The sequence below is a fragment of the Amyelois transitella genome, chromosome 28, assembly GCF_032362555.1.
Source record: "Amyelois transitella isolate CPQ chromosome 28, ilAmyTran1.1, whole genome shotgun sequence".
Taxonomy (NCBI): domain Eukaryota; kingdom Metazoa; phylum Arthropoda; class Insecta; order Lepidoptera; family Pyralidae; genus Amyelois; species Amyelois transitella.
The window spans coordinates 1,100,248-1,128,165 of record NC_083531.1 but is presented as its reverse complement, the minus strand read 5'-3'; the positions used below and the strand labels follow the sequence as shown (position 1 = coordinate 1,128,165).

The following is a 27,918-nucleotide window of genomic DNA, read 5'->3' as shown; positions in this document are numbered from 1 at the left end:
GGCTAACAGAGATTTGACGTTTCGTCTTTCGCTCTCCGTATCAAAATGTTGGAATTGAAGTCTTAAATGTGTTTATTTACTTTTATGAATAAAATATGTCGGAATTCACAATAAATGCAATCTGCAACATTCTCGTTGCTTGTTGTATGTCTAACTTTTATGGGAAATCGTGAAAAATTACATCAGTTCAGTGTCTTGCATGTCCTCTTTAATTTCTTAACTTTTTGAGAATAAAATTGTATCTGTGGGACTAAATCTAAATGGAATAGGAGATCATTCTATCTAGTTTCAACATTTGGATATAAAATGTGTGATCTGTTTTGGAATTTGAGTTATATTTCTTCGATATATTTCGCAATTTGATCTCTGTTCAAAATCGGAATAATCTGTGTGAAAATGAATAAATATTTCATTTATTGTGATATTTGCTAAAGTGTGCGTTCTATAACTACCAATATTTTGAAAACTATAGTTTAATTTATATAAATAAAAAAAGTTATGATGAATTTGATTTGGCGGCTATATTTTTGAAGTGTTTTGGAGAATTAATAAGTTTGAACTAAAATGGTTACGATGAACTCTTCGGAGAAGGCGGCACAGAAGGCCTGTCAACAAGGCCCATCAAGGTAAACATACATATATACGTAAGTCACACTTTCCAGGAGGGGTAGGCAGAGACATCTTTCCACTTGCCATGATCCCTCAATACTTCTTTCGCTTCATCCACATTCATAACTCTCTTCATGCAAGCTCATCGTTTTCAGGTAATCTTGACTTGACTTTTTGTCAAAATGTTTCTGATTTGTTCAAGGTATGTTCGTCTAGGCCTTTCCGCTCTACCAGTCCAAATTCACACTACAAAAATTTACTTAGTCTACTTTCATTCATTCTCTCAACATAACACACACACCTACTATGTAGTGATGGCAACTGCCTACCCTCTTCTTCCTAGCTATTGTCCTGGTTGCATCTTCACCACTCTGGAGACGAGTCTGGCGTAAGCCCTAAGTAGTAAGTTGACCATGGATCTAGAGTATAAAGCAAAGGCGGATCTCTACACTTGTCTGATTGTATGTAATTATGTATGCTTAGATTTTTAATCAAACTACATACATATAGTCACATCTATATCCCTTGCAGGGTAGACAAAGCCAACAGTCTTGAAAAGACTGATAGGCCTCATTCAGCTTTTTGGCTTAATGATAGAAAGAAAAAATGTGATTCGAATAGTGACAGGTTGCTAGCCCATCGCCTAAAAAAGAATCCCTCATTCTTTTTTGTGTTAGTGCTGGGAAACACACAGCACTTTTAAACACATTTTTAAACTAGATATTTACTAATATATTAGGATTTTGATGCAGGTTGTCGCTAGTATTCAACATCAGTGATTTGACAAAATGTGACAACTCTTTAATTTGAAGTTCCTTATTACAGCTGACATGATTTATGCCAGCTAAACCCAAATCTGTAAAGCAACAAAATTAAGATTTAAAAAATAATATATATTTTTTTTAAGGGATAATTCAAAATATGTCAAAGAAGAAAAAGAAAAGGAGAAGGATAGAGATAAAAAAGACGCGGCCAGTCTACCGAAAGGAGTTCAGGCCCTCATGTCCACTATACCATCGCCGGAGGAGTCGCCCAACTACCTTATATACAAGAAGGTTAGTCATCATACTAATATTATAAATGCGAAAGTTTGTGAGTATGTCAGGATTTCGGTATAGATGTCTGTTACTCTTTCACGCAAAAACTACTAAACGGATTATGATGAAATTTGGTATGACCCAGAATAACATATAGTCACATAGGCTACTTTTTATCCCGAACTTACTGCGGGATTGATAGGGTTTCCATGCGGACGAAGTCGCGGGCGGCCTCTAGTTTAATATTATATGTGACATATTCATAGACCTACACATGAAGTAAGTTCTAGATGTTGTGTGATACATTATTTTATATTTAAATAGATTAACATCCAAGACCAAGAACAGAACAGAACATTATTTTTCCATCATGACCATTGAACCTGGGACCATTTAGTTTAGAGTTGATAATGCGACCACTGTGCCAAACAGACCACTAAGCAATGTCTATAAAATATCAAAATAATTAGTGGGAATACCTATTACACTTTTAATATATACTTATATATCCGTTGTGGGGTAGACAGAGTCAGCAGTATCGAAAAGATCAATAGGCCACGTCTAGCTGTATGGCTTAATGATAGAATCGAGATTCATATAGTGACAAGTTGCTAGCCTATCGCCTAAAAGAAGAATCCCAAGTTTATAAGCCTGTCCCTAAGTCGACCTTTTACGACATCAATGTGCAGTTGATAGAGTGGAACATTTCTTTTTTCTACTGGGGTGTTCTATCTATTAGTCTTCTTTGTCTGCAGATGGAGGCAATAATTGAGAAAATGCAAGACGAGAATACAGGAGTGCCAGTCAGGACTGTGAAGAGTTTCATGACCAAGATACCATCGGTATGTCTTTAACATACATACATACAAATGGTCATGTCTATGTCCCTTGCCGGGTAGACAGAGCCAACAGTCTTGAAAAGACTGAATGGCCGCGTTCAGCTATTTGGCTTAATGATCGCCTAAAAAAGAATCCCAAGTTTGTAAGCCTATACCTTAGTCGCCTTTTACGACATCCATGGGAAAGAGATGGAGTGGTCCTATTCTTTTTTGTATTGGTGCCGAGAACCACACGGCATATGTCTTTAAATCATCACCATACTAGGGCCCTTGTTGTGTCCTCTCCTACATCTTGTAAGAGTCTGAGGGTCTGATATCTGGAAGCAGGTGAAACTTTTGGCTTGTTTTGGACTTGATCCGTGGATCAATAATGCGTGCTTATTCACCCGCATCGGGCAGGACTTCTGAACGGTAACTGTATGTATTACAGAATGTTACCTGTTGTGGAGTATCTGTATGTACCTACATACATACATATTTATAATCATGTATGTATGTAGGTACGCTCTTAAAGGGCAGTCAAGAGCCAACGGTCTCGAAAAGAAAATAGAGTGTAATGATTTGTGATTAATAGTTAGCACTAGATGATGATTAATAGTTACGAAAATTCACGCTTTAGTCGTTTAAATCTATACTAATATTATAAAGCTGAAGAGATTGTTTGTTTGAACGCGCTAATCTCAGGAATATTGGTTCGAATTGAAAAAATATTTTAGTGTTGAATAGACCATTTATCGAGGAAGGCTTTAGGCTATATATAACATCACGCTTCAACTATTAGGATCGATGAAATAATGGAGAATGTGAAAAAAAAACGGGGAAAATTATTCATCCTTAAGGGGCTTCAATGATGCCATGATGAAAAAACTATTCCACGCGGACGGAGTCGCGGGCACAGCTAGTACCAAATTCTTTTTGGTTAAGTCGCTAATGGAAGTAGCTGTGGAATGAACTGCCTGCGTCCATATTTCCAGACGTACTGTCTGTGAACATTTAAAAGTAAAATAAATGGGTATCTCATGGATAAGCAAGTAACATCTTCGTCTTCATCGCCACTTACCATCAGGTGAGATAGAAGACAAATGCCTCAACCAATATTGAATAAAAAACATTTATGCATTGAGTGAACAATTCTTATTCTTCAATAATTCAAGTGCTTGCGTCAGGTATAACGGGGCATACACTGAACGACAACAGGTACGTGTTGCGTCACCTTGGCTGTTCAACTTATCGACATCTTTATTGACATATTCAGAGTCTGAAAGTGTAAATATGTATTAAAAAAAATCGTTTATTTACTCCACAATAAAATGGCCTTAAGTAAAAATGTGTAGTAAGCTTATTATCTCTGGTAAATATACCTGTGGACAATAATCTTTGTGGAGATCTGGTGCCTACGCTAGGTGTCAAAAGAACCTGTATTGCAGGTCACCAGGTCCCCCGCCCGGTATGACACAAAAAACGGTAACAATAAGTGAGTAACTTAGGGTTATACAATTCTGCAATTTAAGAGTTTTAGACATTAAACGATATATACGATTACTTCGGTACTTAGCCCTACGATTAGGGTAATCTTGGGATCAGTGAATAATTACATAGTACTAAGTACGGAAGCCAAAATCATGTATAGTTATAGATTGTTTTTTGTTTACTCATATGTATTTATACATACATACAATCACGTCTATATCCCTAGCGGGGTAGACAGAGCCTACAGTCTTGTAAAGACTGATAGGCCACGTTCAGCCATTTGGCTTTAAGATAGGATTGAGATTCAAATAGTGACAGGTTGCTAGCCCATCGCCTAAAAGCAGAATCCCAAGTTTATAAGCCTACTCCTTAGTCGGCTTTTACGACATCCATGGGAAAGAGATGGAGTGGTCCTATTCTTTTTTGTATTGGTGCCGGAAACCACACGGCAAATATGTATTTATGTTTACAGGTATTCACAGGGTCTGATCTGGTGGCGTGGTTGGCGCGCCACCTGTCCCTCGAAGAGTCTTGGGAGGCCCAGCACTTGGCGCACCTATTGGCTGCCCACGGTTACCTGTTCCCTATCGACGACCATTGCTTGACTGTGAAGAATGATAACACTTATTACAGGTAATTAACATACATACATATGGACGTCCTGGTAAAGGGTCAGGTCAAAAGTACCCGAAACCGCCGAGCTTGCATGAAGAGAGTTATGAATGTGGATGAAGCTAAGGAAGTATGCAGAGATCGTGGCAAGTGGAAAGAGGTAGTCTCTGCCTACCCCTCCGGGAAAGAGTGATTTTATGTATGTATGTATGTACATATGTACATCGGGCTCCTGCAAAATGACATGATCACCCAAAGTTGAAAGACATAATAAGTACTTAAGAAGATAGTCCATAGTGTTATGGCGGGAGCGATGATTCGTCTCGACCGCCATCAAAGGGAAGATCTTCCGCCAGGCTAGGTGTGACGCCTGGGGAACCGCGCGACAGACGATGTTGTGTCGGAGGTTGTATATGAATATGCTCCAATCCGAGAAATCTTTGCTTGCGCGATTTGGACTCTTCGCTGTTTTTTCTATTGATGCCGGGAACCACACACTTATATTATTGTATATGACATGTTGTTATGAATGTGGATAAATCGATATAAGTATGCAGGGACCGTGACAAGTGGAAAGATCTACATCTAACTAACATGCTATCATGCTTCATTCTCTGAGAATGAAGCATGATTTTGATATATTTTCCGTGAAGTTTAGTCTAGTATCCAGTAAGACTTAAAAACATGATTGTATGTATGTAAGTTTGTATAGTACTTACTAGTTACTGAATGAATGTTTTCGAAAAAAAAAATAACTTGTGTTTTTTTCTATCAGATTCCAGACTCCATATTTTTGGCCGTCGAATCAGTGGGAGCCAGAGAACACCGACTACGGTATAGTATTTAGTTTTTTTTACTAGTTTTTACCCGCAGCTTCGCCCGCGTGAATTTAGCGCCACTGACAAACATCGACAAATTTAAATTTAACGCCATCTAACAAAAAAAGCGCGAAATTAGCACCACCTATTAAAAGCAACGAATTAAACGCCACCTCGTAACAAAAATCGCGAAATTTAGCGCCACCCACAAAAGATTGCAGGATTTCGCAAATCCCACGGAAGCTATAGTTTTTACCGCGATATGAGATACCCTGGTAAAGGGTCAGGTCAAAAGTACCCGAAACCGCCGAGCTTGTATGAAGAGAGTTATGAATGTGGATGAAGCGAAGGAAGTGTGCAGAGATCGTGGCAAGTGGAAAGAGGTAGTCTCTGCCTATCTCCGGGAATGAGGCGTGATTTTATGTATGTATGTGTGTATGAGATACCCTATGTCCATCTTTAGACTCTTAGTTATATAAACGTGATATTTGAAGAAGATTGATTCTGTAGATAACCCGTTAAAAGGTAACAAACAAACAAATAAACATTTATTATATCTATACTTAATATTATAAAGCTGAAGAGTTTGTTTGTTTGAACGCGCTAATCTCAGGAACTACTGGTTCGAATTGAATAATTCTTTTTGTGTTTAATAGACCATTTATCGAGGAAGGCTTTAGGCTATTTATCACGACGACAGCTAGTGATATTTCAAGAAGATTTATTCAGTAGATAACCCGTGAAGAGGTTTGTTACCTCTACAATACAAATAAACTTACGTTCAAACAAACAAACTCTTCAGCTTTATAATAATTAATAGTATAGATGTAATTTAATTATTAGTTTATTTTTTTTTCATCTTTAGCCGTGTATCTGTGCAAGCGCACGATGCAGAACAAAGCACGCTTAGAACTGGCCGATTACGAAGCGGAGTCGCTGGCTAGACTTCAGAAGATGTTCAGCAGGAAATGGGAGTTTATATTTATGCAGGCGGAAGCCCAGAGCAAGGTTAGTTACTTATTACTGACAAGGGAGGGCGCTAGTGTCAATATGATTACTGTTTTATCGATAAATGACAACGAGTGCTGTTTTATCGACATTAAGTTAACCATTTAGCCATCCTTGCTGAGTTTGACCTTTACGACTACTGGCACTGTCTATCCCGCTAGAGATAAAGACGTGATATGTACGTACTACGAAGGGGTCGCTGGCTAGACTTCAGAAGATGTTTAGCAGGATATGGTTAATGTTTTATCGACAAATGACAACGAGTGCTGTTTTATCGACATCAAGTTTGCCATTAAGCCATCATTATTTAAGATGTTATTACTGACAAGAGACGGCGCTAATGGCAGTGGTCCTATTCTTTTTTATTGGTGCCGGCAACCACACGGCACAATGACGGTAGGTATGATTAAATGTGTGTCTTTTTGCACCCCCAGGTCGACAAGAAGCGTGACAAACTGGAGCGTAAAGTGCTTGACAGCCAAGAGCGTGCCTTCTGGGACGTCCACCGGCCTATGGTATGTATTTATTTGTTTATTTATTGATTCTTTATTGTAACAAGTGCCGTGTGGTTCCCGGCACCACTCCATCTCATTTCCCATGGATGTCGTAAGAGGCGACTAAGGGACAGGCTTATAAACTTGGTTTTCTCGTTTTAGACGATGGGCTAGCAAACCTGTCACTATTTCAATCTCAATTCTATCATAAAGCCAAACAGCTGAACGTGGCCTACCAGTCTCTTCAAGACTTTCGGCTCTGTCTACCCCGCAAGGGATATAGACGTGACTATATAATTATGATGATGATTTATGTAGTTGTTGTTGTCGTTGTTGAAGAAAATGCTGCAGTGCAGTTTGTTACCGCTTCTTCTGCACTGACGCCTTGGAAGCGGCAGTAAACTTAGTTTTTAAGTAATTTATTTGACGTCAACCAATGTTGTTAAACCATACGACAATTATTAAGCGATATATAGTATCCTATAATAATGAATAAAAATTTTGAATTTGAATTTGAATTTGTACAGACAGTAAGTAAGTAAATGCTTTATTGTTCACTAAAAGACATTACAAATAAAAACAGTACAGTACAAAGGCGGGCTTATCCCTAAGTGGGATCTCTTCCAGCTAACCTGACAATAAGAGGATCATATACAAAATTGAAGCAAGGGTGAACAACAGTTCTTTCACGAGTATTATCCTTTCAACATCCGAAACGGTAAATATGATGATCTGTTATAAATTTCTAGCCCGGATGCGTCAATACAACGGAGTTGGATCCGCGCAAGCTGTCGCGCATAAACGCTCTCAAAGAGAGGCGGCTGAGGCAGGCGCAAGAGTTGATATTGCAGCACAATCTGAAGGTAATTTTTATTTTTTTTATTTTATTTCACGTAGAACGAAGTCGCGGGCACGGCTGGTTTATTTATATGTATGTAATGTGTTTCATTGCAATACACATATGCACGCTTCAAAATAATTAATGAATGAGTCATTCTGAGTGCCGTGTGGTTCCCGGCACCAATACAAAAAAGAATAGGACCACTCCATCTCTTTCGTATGGATGTCGTTAAAGGCGACTAAGGGATTGGTTTATAAACTTGGGATTCTTTTAGGCGATGGGCTAGCAACCTGTCTCTATGTGAATCTCAATTCTATCATTAAGCCAAATTTATTTATTATTATTTTCATTTGTCCCAATTTGAAAATGAAGACATAATTTATTTATTCCCAATTTGTTTTTATATTTCATTGCATTACATACACGCTTCAAAATAGTTTAAGACACTCATTCATTCTAAGGCAAGCACAAGAACTGAATCTCAAGGTAATTTATTTTCATATATACATATAGTCACATCTAAATCCTTTGCCAGGTAGACAGATCCAGCAGTCTTGAAAAGACTTATAGGCCATGTTCAGCTATTTTACCTAATCATAGAGTTGAGATCCAAATAGTGACAGGTTGCTAGCCTGTCGCCTTAAAGAAGAATCTCAAGTTTACAAGCCTATCCCTTAGTCGCTTTTTACGACATCCGTGGAAAACAGATGGGGTGGTCATCATCATTATTTTTTTCCAACGGTGCCGGGAACCACACGGCACTATTCCGATATATACATATGTTTGTATGTTTTAACCAACTTTCATATTACAGAATAACCCAATAGTGACTATAACCAACCCGCAAGAGAGTGAAGACGAAATACAGAAGAAGACGGACACTGTCAAGGAGAACGGTAAGATGTCACATACATACATACATATGATCACGTCTTTATCCCTTACGGGGTAGACAGAGCCAACAGTCTTGAAAAGACTGATAGGCCACGTTCAGCTGTTTGGCTTAACGATAGAATTGAGATTCGTCAAGTGACAGGTTGCTAGCCCATCGCCTAAAAGAAGAATCCCAAGTTAATAAGCCTATCCTTATTATTTAATCCTACATCTGTATACTAGAGATTGCATTGCGTTGCTTTTATAATAATAAACCTTCCTCGGAAAATACTGCTTCCAACATTTAAAATAGGAACAAGATAAGTTCACAACTTTCTGAGATGAGTGCATACATCTTTACTCTTCATTCACGATCTTTTCCTCTTCATTCACAATCTTTTCCTCTTCACTCACGATCTTTCCCGCTTTATTCACGATCTTTTCCGCCATTCACGATCTTTTCCTCTTCATTCACGATCTTTTCCTCTTCATTCACAGTCTTTGCCTCTTCATTTAGGATCTTTTCCTCTTCATTCACAATCTTTGCCTCTTCATTCACAATCTTTGCCTCTTCATTCACAGTCTTTGCCTCTTCATTTAGGATCTTTTCCTCTTCATTCACAATCTTTGCCTCTTCATTCACAATCTTTGCCTCTTCATTCACAATCTTTGCCTCTTCATTTAGGATCTTTTCCTCTTCATTCACAATCTCTGCCTCTTCATTCACAATCTTTGCCTCTGCATTCACAGTCTTTGCCTCTTTATTCATAATCCTTTTAAGTAAACTATTTCCTGCTGTTACTTTTTACCTAATAAAAAAGTAAATTTTCATTACAACGTTCGTCAAGGCCTCTTATTGTGAATACATACATACATCTATATATATGTATGGTCACGTCTATATCCCTTGCGGGGCAGACAGAGCCAACAGTTTTGAAAAGACTGAATGGCCACGTTCAGCTGTTTGGCTTAATAATAGAATCGAGATTTAAATTGTGACAGGTTGCTAGCACATCGCCAAAGAGCAGAACCCCAAGTTCATAAGCCTATCTCTTAGTCGCCTTTTACGACACCTACTGGAAAGAGATGGGGCGGTCTTATTCTTTTCTTTATTAGTGCCGGGAACCACACGATTCACTCTCCACAATTTTATTTAAATCACCACCCAATGATCCCGAACGGTCATTATTTGCGTTATTTTTTGACAGGAGAAACATCTCAAGACGAGGTGGCCATAGTGTGCGCGCCAGAGACAACACAGCCGAGCATAGACAAGCAGATTGAGGCGGCCAAGAGGCAGCTCACTATGCTCAGGGCCAGACTGGAACGGAGGAACGTGAAAGTCAGCAAGGTTGCCGAGATGTGAGTATATATACAGACATACATCACTTTTTTATTGAGGACTTTGACTCTGTGGCGCGGCGGTAGTGTGCTTGTCTGTGACACCGGAGGTCTCGGGTTCGAATCCCGGCCAGGGCATGATTAGAAACGAACGAAGGCTAACTCAATTTGTGTAATTTGTCCCGTATACATTGTGACTTTTAATTCAACTGCATAAATATAACTGTTAAGTGTACTCATCTAAAGAATATTCTCTAAAATTATCGATTCATATTTCAGAAAGTACGAAAAAAAAAACCAAAATCCACGATCCTAAATACGTCATATCACCCCGCGACAAATACCAAAAGCGACGCGTAAGATTCAGAGGTCAACGACACAATTCATTCAGCTGAACGATCTCGACAACTCTGTACTTTACTTAATCTTGATACTAGAAAAGTAATTTATTTTTCAGACATTTATTTACATGTTTAGTTTTAATTTGTTTTTCTAGTATTGGTCTTAGTATTAAAGCGTGTGACGTAGTTTTTGAGGGTTTTTTAAATGTGAAAATGATGACGTTTAATTTAAATAAAAATAGGCTCAACCGGCTCAGAAGCATGGGTATAGTCTATGTTTAAAAGGATGCAGTTTTAAATGTCACCCTGTAGATTTATTTATTTATTACTTTCATGAAGAATCATGAATGTGGATGAAGCGAAAGATGTATGCGGGTAACGTTTCAAGATGTGATCTCTGCCTATAGTCACATCCTTATCCCTTGCGGGGTAGACAGAGCAAACCTAACCTAACAAGAAATGTCTTTTTACATCAGGTTCATAGCTTATTGCGAGCAGTACGCTGAGTACGACGCGTTCCTGACTCCGCCCGAGTGGCCCAACCCGTGGATCAGCGACACCACGGAACTGTGGGAGCAGGAGAAACAATGGTGAGTGTCTCTCACTCTCTCTCTGTCCCTCTCTTCCTCTCTCTCTCTCCCTCCCCCCCTTCTCTCTCCCTCCCCCCCTTCTCTCTCCCTCCCCCTCTCTCCATCTCACTCTCCCTCACTCCATCTCTTTCTCCCTCTCTCCATCTCTCTCTCCCTCTCTCCATCTCCCTCTCCCTTTCACTCTCCCCCTCTCTCCCTCTCTCTCCCCCTCTCCCCCTCTCTCCCTCTCTCCCTCTCTCCATCTCACTCTCTCCCTCCCTCTCTCTCCATCTCCCTCTCTGTCCCTATCTCCCTCCATCTCACTCTCCCTTCCTCTCTCTCTCCATCTCCCTCTCTGTCCCTATCTCCCTCCATCTCACTCTCCCTTCCTCTCTCTCTCCATCTCACTCTCGATCAAACGCGTCGAGCGAGTGAACGCAAATTTTGTATGTGATTTTGATCAGTGCCACCTAGTAGTAACTCGATGGCACTAATTACAAATTTGCGATTACTTGCTCGACGCGTTTTGTTCGAGTAAAACTCGCACTAACCCCTCTCCACTTTCGATAGTTCCTTAGAGGTTTTATGGTTTCATGATGGAATTGGCATCATATAGGTGTAAGGTTACTAGCTCATCGCCTAAAGTCAGTATGGATGTTTGTTACTCTTTCACGCAAAAACAACTGAACGAGATTACAATGACATTTTGTATGTAGGTAGCTGAAGACTCAGAATAACACATAGGCTTCTTTTTTACCCGGAGTTCCCGCGGGATTAATTTTAAACAGACGGAAGTCGCGGGCGACCTAATGTATAAAATAAAAATTTATGTGTCGTATGAACAGAATAGAATCACTCCATCCATATGTTTATTTCTATACTAATATTATAAAGCCGAAGAGTTTGTTTGTTTGAACGCGCTAATCTCAGGAACTACGGGTTCGATAGGAAAGATTGTTTTTGCGTTGAATAGACCATTTTTCGAGGAAGGCTTTAGGCTATATAACATCACGCTGCAATTATTAGTAGCGAATAAATAATGGAAAATGTAAAAGAAACGGGGAAAGGGGATCGAGGGCTTCAATGATGACCGAAATAACTATTCCACGCGGACGAAGTCGCGGGCGCAGCTAGTATACACCATGTGGTTCCCGGCACCAATAGAAAAAGGGATCACTCTATCTTTTGCCCATGGATGTCGTAAAAGGCGACTAAGGGATAGGCTTATAAACTTTCTTCTTTTAGGCGACACGCTAGCAATCTGTCACTATTCTATTCTCAATTCTATCATTAAGCCAAAACAGCTGAACGGGGCCTATCAATTTTTACAAGACTGTTGGCTCTGGCTACCCCGCAAGGGATATCGACGTGACCATATGTATGTATGTATACATAGCCTAAAAAAGAATCCCAAGTTTGTGAGCCTATCCCTTAGTCGCCTTTTACGACATCCATGGGAAAGAAATGGAGTGGTTCTATTCTTTTTTGTATTGGTTCTGGGAACCACACGGCACTGTATATGTATGTATGTATTATGTATGTATGTATATGTATATAAATGAATAATGGATGCGTCACGACGTCATCGACAGTATGCTATATGTATGTATGCGTATGTATGCTATATGTATATCGAACTAGCGGACCCGACAGACTTCGTTTTGTCAAAAAAATTGGTAATATGACAGTTTTTTGTTCCTATCTATTAGACCTACATTGCTTAGACAACAGTGAACTTTATACATTAGCAATAAAGCTCAAAATGATTGTACGTATAAGTTAGAAAACGTTTGTATGGGAAATAGAAAAATGCTGTATTGAGGATTTTCGCGGCAATTATTCGAATTTTTCTCACCTTTTAAACCTTCTCTAGACCTCCACGAATAATCCAAGGCCAAGATAAGATAAATCCGTTCAGCCGTTCTCGAGTTTTAGCGAGACTAACGAACAGCAATTCATTTTTATATATATATAGATAGATAACCTAAAAATCCTTGTATGTACGCCGGCCTTGTGCCGCACGCATGGTAATAATAATAATTGAATAATTAATCAATTTAATAATAATTAATTTAATTGGTATTAATACTAATAATAAATGGCCTATTCAACGCACGCAAATAATTTTTCAATTGGAACCAGTAGTTCCTGTGATTAGCGCGTTCAAACAAACAAACTCTTCAGCTTTATAATATTAGTATAGATGTGTACGCGTGGTTCCAGCAAGGACCCGCTGCCGCTGCGGCGCGTGCGGCGCTGGGCGTTCGGGCTGCGCGAGCTGCTGCAGGACGCCGCGGGCCGCGACCACTTCGCCAGGTTCCTGAGCAAGGAGTTCAGCGGCGAGAACCTCAGGTACCTCGCCCACACTCACACACTGCAGGACGCCGCGGGCCGCGACCACTTCGCCAGGTTCCTGAGCAAGGAGTTCAGCGGCGAGAACCTCAGGTACCTCGCCCACACTCACACACTGCAGGACGCCGCGGGCCGCGACCACTTCGCCAGGTTCCTGAGCAAGGAGTTCAGCGGCGAGAACCTCAGGTACCTCGCCCACACTCACACACTGCAGGACGCCGCGGGCCGCGACCACTTCGCCAGGTTCCTGAGCAAGGAGTTCAGCGGCGAGAACCTCAGGTACCTCGCCCACACTCACACACTGCAGGACGCCGCGGGCCGCGACCACTTCGCCAGGTTCCTGAGCAAGGAGTTCAGCGGCGAGAACCTCAGGTACCTCGCCCACACTCACACACTGCAGGACGCCGCGGGCCGCGACCACTTCGCCAGGTTCCTGAGCAAGGAGTTCAGCGGCGAGAACCTCAGGTACCTCGCCCACACTCACACACTGCAGGACGCCGCGGGCCGCGACCACTTCGCCAGGTTCCTGAGCAAGGAGTTCAGCGGCGAGAACCTCAGGTACCTCGCCCACACTCACACACTGCAGGACGCCGCGGGCCGCGACCACTTCGCCAGGTTCCTGAGCAAGGAGTTCAGCGGCGAGAACCTCAGGTACCTCGCCCACACTCACACACTGCAGGACGCCGCGGGCCGCGACCACTTCGCCAGGTTCCTGAGCAAGGAGTTCAGCGGCGAGAACCTCAGGTACCTCGCCCACACTCACACACTGCAGGACGCCGCGGGCCGCGACCACTTCGCCAGGTTCCTGAGCAAGGAGTTCAGCGGCGAGAACCTCAGGTACCTCGCCCACACTCACACACTGCAGGACGCCGCGGGCCGCGACCACTTCGCCAGGTTCCTGAGCAAGGAGTTCAGCGGCGAGAACCTCAGGTACCTCGCCCACACTCACACACTGCAGGACGCCGCGGGCCGCGACCACTTCGCCAGGTTCCTGAGCAAGGAGTTCAGCGGCGAGAACCTCAGGTACCTCGCCCACACTCACACACTGCAGGACGCCGCGGGCCGCGACCACTTCGCCAGGTTCCTGAGCAAGGAGTTCAGCGGCGAGAACCTCAGGTACCTCGCCCACACTCACACACTGCAGGACGCCGCGGGCCGCGACCACTTCGCCAGGTTCCTGAGCAAGGAGTTCAGCGGCGAGAACCTCAGGTACCTCGCCCACACTCACACACTGCAGGACGCCGCGGGCCGCGACCACTTCGCCAGGTTCCTGAGCAAGGAGTTCAGCGGCGAGAACCTCAGGTACCTCGCCCACACTCACACACTGCAGGACGCCGCGGGCCGCGACCACTTCGCCAGGTTCCTGAGCAAGGAGTTCAGCGGCGAGAACCTCAGGTACCTCGCCCACACTCACACACTGCAGGACGCCGCGGGCCGCGACCACTTCGCCAGGTTCCTGAGCAAGGAGTTCAGCGGCGAGAACCTCAGGTACCTCGCCCACACTCACACACTGCAGGACGCCGCGGGCCGCGACCACTTCGCCAGGTTCCTGAGCAAGGAGTTCAGCGGCGAGAACCTCAGGTACCTCGCCCACACTCACACACTGCAGGACGCCGCGGGCCGCGACCACTTCGCCAGGTTCCTGAGCAAGGAGTTCAGCGGCGAGAACCTCAGGTACCTCGCCCACACTCACACACTGCAGGACGCCGCGGGCCGCGACCACTTCGCCAGGTTCCTGAGCAAGGAGTTCAGCGGCGAGAACCTCAGGTACCTCGCCCACACTCACACACTGCAGGACGCCGCGGGCCGCGACCACTTCGCCAGGTTCCTGAGCAAGGAGTTCAGCGGCGAGAACCTCAGGTACCTCGCCCACACTCACACACTGCAGGACGCCGCGGGCCGCGACCACTTCGCCAGGTTCCTGAGCAAGGAGTTCAGCGGCGAGAACCTCAGGTACCTCGCCCACACTCACACACTGCAGGACGCCGCGGGCCGCGACCACTTCGCCAGGTTCCTGAGCAAGGAGTTCAGCGGCGAGAACCTCAGGTACCTCGCCCACACTCACACACTGCAGGACGCCGCGGGCCGCGACCACTTCGCCAGGTTCCTGAGCAAGGAGTTCAGCGGCGAGAACCTCAGGTACCTCGCCCACACTCACACACTGCAGGACGCCGCGGGCCGCGACCACTTCGCCAGGTTCCTGAGCAAGGAGTTCAGCGGCGAGAACCTCAGGTACCTCGCCCACACTCACACACTGCAGGACGCCGCGGGCCGCGACCACTTCGCCAGGTTCCTGAGCAAGGAGTTCAGCGGCGAGAACCTCAGGTACCTCGCCCACACTCACACACTGCAGGACGCCGCGGGCCGCGACCACTTCGCCAGGTTCCTGAGCAAGGAGTTCAGCGGCGAGAACCTCAGGTACCTCGCCCACACTCACACACTGCAGGACGCCGCGGGCCGCGACCACTTCGCCAGGTTCCTGAGCAAGGAGTTCAGCGGCGAGAACCTCAGGTACCTCGCCCACACTCACACACTGCAGGACGCCGCGGGCCGCGACCACTTCGCCAGGTTCCTGAGCAAGGAGTTCAGCGGCGAGAACCTCAGGTACCTCGCCCACACTCACACACTGCAGGACGCCGCGGGCCGCGACCACTTCGCCAGGTTCCTGAGCAAGGAGTTCAGCGGCGAGAACCTCAGGTACCTCGCCCACACTCACACACTGCAGGACGCCGCGGGCCGCGACCACTTCGCCAGGTTCCTGAGCAAGGAGTTCAGCGGCGAGAACCTCAGGTACCTCGCCCACACTCACACACTGCAGGACGCCGCGGGCCGCGACCACTTCGCCAGGTTCCTGAGCAAGGAGTTCAGCGGCGAGAACCTCAGGTACCTCGCCCACACTCACACACTGCAGGACGCCGCGGGCCGCGACCACTTCGCCAGGTTCCTGAGCAAGGAGTTCAGCGGCGAGAACCTCAGGTACCTCGCCCACACTCACACACTGCAGGACGCCGCGGGCCGCGACCACTTCGCCAGGTTCCTGAGCAAGGAGTTCAGCGGCGAGAACCTCAGGTACCTCGCCCACACTCACACACTGCAGGACGCCGCGGGCCGCGACCACTTCGCCAGGTTCCTGAGCAAGGAGTTCAGCGGCGAGAACCTCAGGTACCTCGCCCACACTCACACACTGCAGGACGCCGCGGGCCGCGACCACTTCGCCAGGTTCCTGAGCAAGGAGTTCAGCGGCGAGAACCTCAGGTACCTCGCCCACACTCACACACTGCAGGACGCCGCGGGCCGCGACCACTTCGCCAGGTTCCTGAGCAAGGAGTTCAGCGGCGAGAACCTCAGGTACCTCGCCCACACTCACACACTGCAGGACGCCGCGGGCCGCGACCACTTCGCCAGGTTCCTGAGCAAGGAGTTCAGCGGCGAGAACCTCAGGTACCTCGCCCACACTCACACACTGCAGGACGCCGCGGGCCGCGACCACTTCGCCAGGTTCCTGAGCAAGGAGTTCAGCGGCGAGAACCTCAGGTACCTCGCCCACACTCACACACTGCAGGACGCCGCGGGCCGCGACCACTTCGCCAGGTTCCTGAGCAAGGAGTTCAGCGGCGAGAACCTCAGGTACCTCGCCCACACTCACACACGCTCGGAACCTCAGGTACCTCGCCCACACTCACACACGCTCGGAACCTCAGGTACCTCGCCCACACTCACACACTCGAGAGTCTCAGGTACCTCGCCCACACTCACACACTCGAGAGTCTCAGGTACCTCGCCCACACTCACACACTCGAGTCTCAGGTACCTCGCCCACACACACACTCGAGAGTCTCAGGTACCTCGCCCACACTCACACACGCTCGGAACCTCAGGTACCCCACCCACACTCACACACGCTCGGAACCTCAGGTACCTCGCCCACACACACACTCGAGAGTCTCAGGTACCTCGCCCACACACACACTCGAGAGTCTCAGGTACCTCGCCCACACTCACACACGCTCGGAACCTCAGGTACCTCACCCACACTCACACACGCTCGGAACCTCAGGTACCTCGCCCACACACACACTCGAGAGTCTCAGGTACCTCGCCCACACTCACACACGCTCGGAACCTCAGGTACCTCGCCCCACACTCACACACGCTCGGAACCTCAGGTACCTCGCCCACACACACACTCGAGAGTCTCAGGTACCTCGCCCACACTCACACACGCTCGGAACCTCAGGTACCTCACCCACACTCACACACGCTCGGAACCTCAGGTAACTAGTGTCGGTTGCATCCTCACCACTCTGGAGAGGAGCCCGGGGTATGTCTTCGACCATCCATTGGATCCTGTATTGGGTGAGTCAGGTTTTTACACGAAGCGACTCGCGTTTCGACCTCCGCAACCTTTGCAGGGGAACCTTACCCCGTATTGGATCATGGTAACACATTCAGTTTCCTGAATGTGCAGGTTTCCTTCACGATGTTCTTTTCGAGACCGTTGGCTCTGTCTACCCCGCAAGGGATAAAGACGTGGTTATATGTATGCATATATGTATCTTGTTTGTCACTTCTTACTTATTTTCTGCATTATCTCGTAACGTTAAGATAGATTATAATTGTTTTTAAAGTTCTTTGTAAGATATCCAGCCAAATGTGTGGCGCTGCAATGAGAATTGACAATAAATGTTGATTATCAATAATATCTGTTTTATTTTTTAATGCATTAAATTGTGATAATGTGCCCATCCCTCCCCCCTACATCCCCTACGTACACACAAACAGTCACATATACTATATGTTATTCGTAATTTAAACAGATTCTGGCTAGCTGTGCAGGAGTTGAAGGCGCTCCCGATACGTCGAGTGTCGACCCGGGCCAAGGAGATTTGGAAGGAGTTCCTCGCATCAGATGCGCCGTCGCCGGTCAACATCGACGCGGCCAGCAGGTGAGTGAGTGAGATAGAGAGATAGAAATTATACTAGCTGCGCCCGCGCCGCGACTCCGTCCGCGTGGTATAGTTATATTGGGCATCATTGAAGCCTATTATACATACATACTATTTATCACGTCTATATCCCTTGCGGGGTAGACAGAGCTGACAGTCTTCAAAGGACTGAGAGCCCACGTTCATCTGTCAATACTGTATTAAACTGTTAACTCAATTGAAATAAGAAAATGTATTCATACAAAAATATTTATTGGTCAAAATGAAAAACGCTAAACATTTGGCTATGACGATATTAAAACAAGCAGAATGAGAGGCACTTATTTTTAAGACACATAATAACTCGCGACTCCGTCCGCGTGGAATAGTTATATTGGGATATATACATAGATATATACATCATTGAAGCCCTCAAGGATGAATAATTTTCCCCGTTTTTTTTTGTTTCACATTTTCCATTATTTCTTCGCTCCTAATAGTTGCAGCGTGATGTTATATAGCCTTTTGCTTGCCTCGATAAATGGTCTGTTCAACGCAAAAAGAATTTTTCAATTCGACTCTGTCTACCCCGCAAGACATGTACATTTACATCTCTTGCGGGGTAGACAGAGCCAACAGTCTCGAAAAGGCTGAAAGGCCACGTTCAGTTGTATGGCTTCATGATGGAATCTAGATTCGCATCAAATAGTGACAGGTTGCTAAGCCCATCGCCAACAAGCGAAATCCCAAGTTTATAAGCCTATCCCTTTATCGCCTTTCACGACATCCATGGGCTGGAACATATGGTGTGGTTCTTTTCTATAGTGCAGGTTACCACACGTCGCTTTAAATTTTCGATCCAAATAATTGCTATTTTTCTGAAATTTTTCTATCCAACCACTGTTTTTTTTTATAGAGAACTGACAAGAACGAAAGTGGAATCTGGAACACCCGACAGATACTGTTTCGATCAGGCGCAGGTAAGATTGCGAAGCTTCCAAATGTGAATGCTCCGCTGAATTACATTTTGACATGCGCTTGCGCAGGGCTTCGCTCCCGTGGGAAATTTCAGAAAAAAAAAGTAGCCGCCCATTTCACTCAGTGTTGCGAGTAGCGCCACCTATTTTTTATAGACCTACAACACTTAATGAAGTCCCTTATTGCTTTTTTCTGTCGTTGTTACATACATACATACATACATATGATCACGTCGATATCCCTTGTGGGGTAGACAGAGCCAACAGTCTTGAAAAGACTGATAAGCCTCGCTCAGCTATTTGGCTTAATGATAGAATTGAGATTCAAACAGTGACAGAATCCCAAGTTTGTAAGCCTATCCCTTAGTGGCCTTTTACGACATCCGTAGGAAAGAGATGGCGTGGTCTTATTCTTTTTTGTACTGGTGCCGGGAACCGCACGGCACACTGTCGTTATTCGTGGAAATATTTGCCGTCCCGCTCGCACAGAAGCGATGAACGCCGTCTAAAGAAATTGCAAACATTTGGTCATATCAAAAATACAGTTTTGATATTTAATTTCATACATACATATAATCACGCCTATATCTCTTGCCGGGTAGACAGAGCCAACAGTCTATCCCTTAGTCGCCTTTTACGACATCCATGGGAAAGCAATGGAGTGGTTATTTTTTTTTTGTATTAATGCCGGGAGCCACACGGCACGAAGTTTTTAAACGAAACGTTTATAATTCCAGGCGCACGTGTATCATCTCATGAAATCCGACAGCTATTCCCGTTACCTCCGCTCTGAGATGTACAAGGATTACCTCAACGGCTCCAAGAAAAAGGTGAATTATCTTTTTTTTTTTTGGTTTTTTTTTTTTGGTTTTGTGTTGTTTTTTTTTATTTGTTGTTGTCATTTACATACCTACGTGGGTATAAGGTCACGTGTATATCCCTTGCGGGGTGGACAGAGCTAACGGTCTTCAAAAGACTGATAGGAGCCGCGTTCAGTTGCTTGGCTTAATCATAGAATTGAGATTCAAATAGTGACAGGTTGATAGCCCGTCGCCTAAAACGAGAATACCAAGTTTATAAGCCCATTCCTTAGTCGCCTTTTAGGACATCCACAGGAAAGAAATAGAGTGGTCTTATTCTTTTTTTTGTCTTGATGCCGGGAACCACACGGCAAATTAGAATTATTAACGAAAAAAAAAATTATTTGATGTGAATCAATCCAAGATGGCTGCCGTATGATTTTAGATTCGTCTTAAAATTAAATTTTTGACATAACCCAGGACCTTGTGATTATGGGATTATTAAATTTTTCAGACCTCAGTCAAAGGGATCCGATCGATTGTGTCCTTCACGGCGAGAAAGGAGACGTCGGCGAATTGAATACATCACCCTCTTTTGCGGCAAGCGGGTCAAATTGGTTGTGTCAATGGAAAACAGTGTTAACACGTGCAAGATTTTTTTTTTTTCAAGGAAATTTACAAAATTTAATGATGTATTTTCTTTTACAATGGTAAATTGTGTTTTTTTTTATAAGTTATCACTTTTATAAGTTAAAGCTGAAGAGTTTGTTTGTTTGAACGCGCTAATCTCAGGAACCACTGGTTCGAATTGAAAAATTCTTTTTGCGCTGAATAGACCATTTATCGAGGAAGGCTTTAGGCTATATGTGTATGTATATAACATCACGCTGCAACTATAAGGAGCAAATAAATAATGGAATATGTAAAAAAACGGGGAAAATTATTCATCCTTGAGAGCTTCAATGATGCCCAAAATAACTATTCCACGCGGATGAAGTCGCGGGCACAGCTAGTGTTATTATGGCGGGAAAAATAATTGAGCGGTTGACCCAATCAGAGCGCGCGATTTGAACTCGCGATCTAAACTGTCCGCCATTGTGAGCGAGATAGCAGGAGACATTTTGCTTTTGGATTTTGCGTTTAATACAGTTGTAATAAGGCCGTTATTTCATTGAGTTCTCATTCGGTTGGATTGGGCGGTAGGTTGCGCTGGTATTCTGCGCAGGCGACTTATAAAAGTGATAGTGTTTTATAAACTTACAGTATTTAATTTAATAGTTGTGAAAACTACATCAAAATCGGTTGCGTCGTTTAAAATAAGAATGTTTAGAAAAAGACAGTTTGTTTTAAAGTGAAAATTCTCAAATTTATACAATCTTTTGTAGGTTGTGTCATTGGCAGAAATTAAATTGAAATTTTTAACTTTAAAATAACTTCAGTTGTCCAGTTTAAAATAACTAGGTCACTCAAAAATATAATTTAGTATTCAGAGACGCTAATTTAATTTTGTTTTTTAAATACATTGATCGATTGATTGTGAAACTGTAAACTAAACATTTCATGAAATCAATTACCAAAAACTGTTATTTAATTCAAAACTGGTAGAGTAAAATCACGTCAACTTATTTATTAAGTTCTTATTTTTTAGTTTTTTTTTTATTTTTAATATATTTAAAACTTCATTCGATTTTTATGGTGCCATACTTTTTTTTTCCCACCAAAATGAACCTTATGCACCGGGTGAGAAGGTGCGTACAGATATTATGTATACGTGCACATTTTCTGAAATTGTTTTAGAACTTTACAACATATAACAATACTTTTTTTTACCAAAGTTTTGAAAAGGGTAGGAGAGAAAACTGCTCGATTAAAAAATATATAAAACAGTATTTAATATATTCATCAGTTTCCTTTAGTATCTGCGGTATAGCATTTTGTCAAAATTAAATCCTTATTGTGTCAAATTAAAAATAAAAGCTGCCCGACCTTACTTTATATTTTTTTTTTATTAGATGAACAAAGTTTTAGAAATTAAAAAAAAGTATTTCAACTGCCCGACCTTTATTTTTTAAGTAACACAAATACATATTTTAGATTTAAAAAAAAACATTTTTTTCCAAATAGGATTTGTAAATAATAATTGTTTCTAGATAATAGACAATACATTAATGTTATGATGTATGATAATTTGTAGGTTATATAAAGCATTATTATGGGATGTAAAAAATATGTTTTTCTTTTCAAATTAGATGTTTAGATGTCTTTTTTTTTAATTAGAAATATTTTTTACATCGTGTATAAAAAATCCAAATGATATTACATTAAATGTATGTAAAAAAAGAATGCATATTTATATCTATCCGCGTATTCATTATAGATATTATATATCCTTATTAAAGTGTTTTATCCTATATATTTAATTAATAGATATATAATAATAATAAAACGCACTTCTTCAAAATGCTTATTAAATAAGATTTAGAAATTATTTCTAGTACAAGTTTGTGTTTTCAAAATTGAGATCTGGAAATCCTATACTAATATGTACTCACTTTTAAACTGCGAAAAATTTACAAAGTATTTTTTTTTTATTGTACTTTATCGCACAAAAAAATAGCATATAATTCCGAAGCGCTGTGCATCTTAAATTTAGATGACAAATGAAAATTAAAAAAATAAATTATAGATTTCCTTGTTGTTATTAAATTAAATGTATCATCTGTGAATTTGTTAATAACAATTGAATTGAAAGAATTAAGGTCTCAAACCAAAAAAAAAAAATACAAAACTTTTGACACTGATTATTTTAAAATGTGGATATCTTCTTATTTCCGTTTAAACTTTGTTCTGATTAAAGTTGTTTATTGATTTTTCATATTATGAAAAAGATTTTAAAATCGTGGGAGACTTAAGTTTACAACGCTTAAATCTCACATTATCTCTTTTTCTTTTTCGCTTAACTCTTAGTTAGAGAGAAAGAGAAGGATTGTAAGACACACACACATATGTATATGTATATGTTCTTGAATAACGTAACTTTTGACTCGCTTTCAATTCAACTGACATTAAACATAATTTGTAATCTTTGCTCTCTTATATAGAATCCAAAAAAATGCCAAATTTCTAGAGACTGTATATTTGATTACATTAATTTAGATAATTATTTTTTAAATAATATTCTTTAGTCGGATAAGTTTTTTTTTATATTTTTCTGTGCAATGGTGACTAGATGGAGTGGCAAGTGTTCGCGTGGTTGGTTGTAGAAATTTCTAGTAACTTAGGGCAAACTTTTTGTTAAATATTTAAGTTTGAAATAGTTATCCTCCCCCAATTGGAAATTATTTAAAAAAAACCTTTACAAAAATACATAAAATACTGTTGTCTATTGAAAATTGAACTTTGATTACGCATTCTGTTAGTGTTTTTCATAAATATAAAAAGTATTGCCAAATTTTTTTTGACAGATTTACAATGTACGCATTTTCTTTTATTTTTTACTTAGAATAAATATAACACTTTTCTTTAAAGTCAATCAACTTTTCTTCTATGTGCCATTAAAATTGTCTAGTCGCCATATATAATTGTGTCATAATTATGACCCGGCAAACAGAAATTGTCACATTTGACTCTCTTCACTGTACACGCCATCTTAATTTCGGGGCCACAAAAATGTTTAATCTCTTAAGCGTAGTTCATTAAGTTAAAATGATTTAGCTGTTTAGCTTTAAAAAATTCCGTGTGATAGAATAATAGATAGTGGCGACATCTATACTTTATTTACTAGTTCCCAAAGAGTCGAAAAGAGAAATAAAAAATGAAAGGCAGAAAAATTGCAGAATACATTACATATTAAAAAACAATAATAAAAATCTAGCCATAGAGTACAGATGTCGCTATAGTCACACCAGATTTTAGGGGTTATTTTCGCGATTACCGCACAAAAAGTGTATTAATTTAAGGTTTTAGTTACATCTAGAACTCTGTAAAAGTAAATAGTAAAATTACGTTTATTCCAGACAAACCATAAGCCCCTTTTACTATACTATAGTATTCTCTCTCGAATTTTCTTAAGCTACGGATGTGAATTCAGTGAACGCAAAAAATATGGCATGGTGGGATGCGACAATAAGGCGGAAGGTGCTGCACAGATGCAAATGGGGTGTGGCGACATCACTGACGTCACACGCCATCAACCAATCACAGCGAGGAATATGACTCGCTCAGCCAATAGCAGCGCGAGTCAATGATTTCACGCACTGAAACATAAATACAACGTCTAACTCAACATCGTCTCTCGCGCGGTTTCCCAGCTTGGAGGAGAGCTTCCTTTTGTTGGCGGTCGAGCCCGAACCATTGCTACCTCTGTAGGGGCGTTAGCTATCATTTTATTCAATTTGAACTGCAGGGTACTTTAAATTTGACTTCAAGAATGCCATGAGGATTGTCAAAAATTGATAATCGTATCGTGTCTTCGCTGACTCTATGTCCGTAGCTAGGACCACAGAGCACAAACGCTCAGAGTTCTAGATCTGTGCTAGTTTAAGACTACTTGTCTGTATCACAATTGAACCAAAGCTGTTACTTGTAAAATGTACGTAGTAAAAAACGCTATTAAATTATCAAATAAAGTATTTTTTCTTTCGAAAATAGAAGCCGATGATTAAATTTGCATTAAAATATACATACAGTTGTTTTGTTATTTACTTCTGAAATCAAATATATAAATATAGAAAATCTTAAATGTTAATCCAGGCAGGTGCAGGCGACCCTTAAGAGTAAAATGTTAATTTTATTATGTTCTCCTACCGTAAGTGTGTACGTACATAAATAATTAAATTAGTTTGTTTAGATGTCTCTTAATACGCATATTTGTGTAATGACTGTATATTTGTCGAATTATGTCAACATTTGGGTATTTTTCTTTGCTTCACGTTTATCACAACAAATAGATTATTCTAGTAAAAAAATATAAGTAGGCCACATAAACAGACAGCTATAAAAACTATATTGATTTTATTTTTATTTATATTAAGTAAAAAATTAACACACAGTAATCTTCTATTTTAGGATTGTATTAATTCATTCGTATCTTTTTCATATACATGTTGACTGTACTCGTGATTCGAAAGTGTTTCAAAGCTATTCAAATTCAAAATAAAATTATTTTTACTCAAAAAACCTCGAAAAAAATGTTGACACAATAGGCTATTTGACTGTTTTTTCAGTTGGTTCTAAATAGTTCATATTTGTTATTTTATACCAAAAAATATATAATTAGGTACATTTTTAAATACCTTTAAAAGTCATAAAAACTTTTTTTAAATCATATTTTTCCATAATGACCGAAAACGTTGTCGGCCATGTTAGTCTATTTATTATCTGTGCTCTGACGTCATAGTATTAAAAACAAACATTTGACTTGACCGGTTTTGTTAACGTACAATTTCTTTAGTTTACATTTTGTGTGACGTCACATCACGACATGCGTTTTTAACGTTACAGATTAAAAATAAAAAATCACATTTTAAAAGTAATCTCGTGGTCATATTTAAAAAAAATGATATTTTTTGATTTCCTAAGCTTAATGTAATAATAAACATTCATTTTAAATTTGAAATTCATTATGAGTCAAGTATTACCCTATTCACTAACATAAAAAAATATATATATAACCAAAAAAAAGAGTTATTTTTTTCAATTTTTGATTCATTGTCTCTAAAAAAATATAATCTTAAGCGAAGTATTACACTTTTCAAATTGAAATTTCTTTTTTTTTCTCTACACAAACTTACATCAAAATATTTACAGAAAAGTTAACTATGCAAAGTAAGTTTGTGAGAGACTGGTGTCTGAACTAAGCTTAGGTATTTTATAAAATGAAAAACAGTTTTGATTTGAATATTATAATTTTACATAATATTGTATCATGAGCACAGACTATTAATAAAAGAACGGCATTTATTTAAATTAAACTTGTCTTGCATATTTCTAATAGCTAGCTGTCCCTTTTTTTATTATTGTTGTCCATTGTTTACATAAAACAAGTCAATATTAAAACCGCTGGTCGGATGGCTGGTCCATTATCAGATCTGATGTACACAAATATGTGTATTTATTATTGTTAAATTGTAAGAAATATTTGCACATTCACAGAATCCCATGGCGTATTTGAGCAAAAGGTCTGTAATCAGTGTAGCCAACCCCTCTGTTTTGACATCCAAATGTGCAGTTTTTTAATCATTGTTGTAATTTACGAAGAATTTCATGCACTAATCAACTAAAAAATTCTCATTCTGTGAACAAAATCATTTCAAATATGAGTATGAACCCGATGTCTCGAAACCGTTGGTACAATTTTCAAAGGAACTGAGTTTTTTTTTAAATTCTGATCTACATTTTTTTCGTTGGGGTTGGCAACACTGGCTGAGATCACCTGATTACAGTATCAGCCTTTGAATGAGTTAGCAAAAGTGCAACTATATCTTATTCTATAAGGTTCTTTTTTATCGTACGTAAAATCTCAATAATATTAGCAGTGGAATGTAAGAGTTTAGAGTCGAGTCTAGTTACAGCATTTATGTATGTCATTAGAAAAATGTGAATTCGCTTCAAAATAAATCATTGATAATTGAAAATTTTCGCTACTTTATGTTTGTCATTAAAAGCTTATTTTCGATTTGCGTCCAAAGATGTAATGTCAGGCATGTAAATGATCATTTACATGCAGTTTTTTTAAAGGTTTAATTATGCTCCAAATTTTGCGTGATTTTTTTACATGCTCTATCATTGAAAGTGTCGTAGAAGGTACTTAAAGGAAAAAATCGCCAACTAAAGCTAGATGTAAAAAGCTGGTTGATAAGAGTAAAGGCTTTGTTATCAATATAGCATGTAAATATCACTTACATGCCGACTTTAGCATGCAGTCGGGAATGATAAGAGAAATAACAGAATTATGATTGATTTTGAAGCTGTTTTTATTTTATTTATTTAATATAGGAATAGTTTTAGTTTCGTGTTAATGTTAAATATGGAATCATATCTCTCATTTGTGGGGTGTATATTTAAAAAGAGTTATAACCAAAGTTACAAAAATTAATTTAAGAATGCGAAAGTATTACGTCACAATTAATATCAGTACCTACATTTATTACATCTTTATTATATACATTTTTTTTAAATATTTTTATATTATGTACTTTTTTTCCTATTAATAAAGAAATTATTCTGAAAAAAAATCGCAGGTTTTGTTGATAAGTCTTTTATGCCTTTCAGTTCTTTCGAGACTTTGCTCCTCCATGTTATTATATGTTGATACATACATACATATAATAACAAAGCACGTTCGTAGTCAGTCCATCTATACCTTTTTTTTAATTGATATAGTCTTGTACATCAAGGAATATATATAAGAATAAAACTTAAAATAAAGAGAAATTCAATACAAGGACACTACTTATTTCTTCTTCTTCTTTTTCAGAAAATCTTTAGTTTAAGGTTGAATGGAAGAGATTGCTTTAGCGATAAGTCCGCCTTTGTACTATCTCAGTCTGTTTTGTATGTTTTACTCTTATGGTGCAATAAGTAATTTTAACATCACCACAGGCTAATTTAATTGCTATTATTTGTATTTTTTGCTTTTTTTTTGGGACTTTTTTCATATACGCCCCATGAAATTCTTTAGTCTCTGTATGTATAGGCATTATTGTGTACCAAAGCGTGTAATGTGAACGGAGAAGGTCTCACCTTCAATGTTCTGCGGTAATGACGCAAAATTAAACTATTTTAAAAATTAACTAATTGTTTTTTTATACTTATTTTAGTACATAATATGATTGTTAGAAAAGGCAACCAAAAAATTTTTGTCAATACTACAATTAATAAAAATCTAAGACCAAGGCCAATCAGCAAAAATTGCAACCTGTAACTCTTAATCTCTCTTCCAGCAATAAGCCATTGTCTCTTCTCAACCAAAGCTTTTCCCGCTTTCAACTTCGTCTGCGTGGAATAGTTAT

At 40.8% G+C, this 27,918-nt stretch overlaps 1 protein-coding gene across 1 annotated transcript; it reads left to right on the top strand.

The window, feature by feature from the left end:
- The first annotated feature begins 8 nt into the window (after nt 1-8).
- LOC106133691 (regulator of G-protein signaling 7) lies at nt 9-27,699 on the top strand. Its single transcript, XM_060952493.1, has 16 exons — nt 9-626; nt 1,517-1,664; nt 2,402-2,488; nt 4,428-4,588; nt 5,343-5,401; nt 6,251-6,393; nt 6,828-6,908; nt 7,637-7,750; nt 8,543-8,624; nt 9,810-9,963; nt 10,760-10,873; nt 13,076-13,204; nt 18,022-18,150; nt 19,046-19,109; nt 19,844-19,936; nt 20,421-27,699. The coding sequence occupies exons 1-16, from the start codon at nt 565-567 to the stop codon at nt 20,484-20,486; spliced, it is 1,686 nt and encodes a 561-aa protein (XP_060808476.1). The 5' UTR covers nt 9-564; the 3' UTR covers nt 20,487-27,699.
- The last annotated feature ends 219 nt before the right edge of the window (nt 27,700-27,918 follow it).

Excerpts from the sequence above, each read along its gene's own strand:
- LOC106133691 (XM_060952493.1), top strand. The coding sequence starts at position 565 with ATGGTTACGATGAACTCTTCGGAGAAGGCGGCACAGAAGGCCTGTCAA. Across the intron at positions 2,489-4,427 it reads TCATGACCAAGATACCATCG|GTATTCACAGGGTCTGATCT; the intron begins GTATGTCTTTAA and ends TTATGTTTACAG. Across the intron at positions 19,110-19,843 it reads ACTGTTTCGATCAGGCGCAG|GCGCACGTGTATCATCTCAT; the intron begins GTAAGATTGCGA and ends TTATAATTCCAG.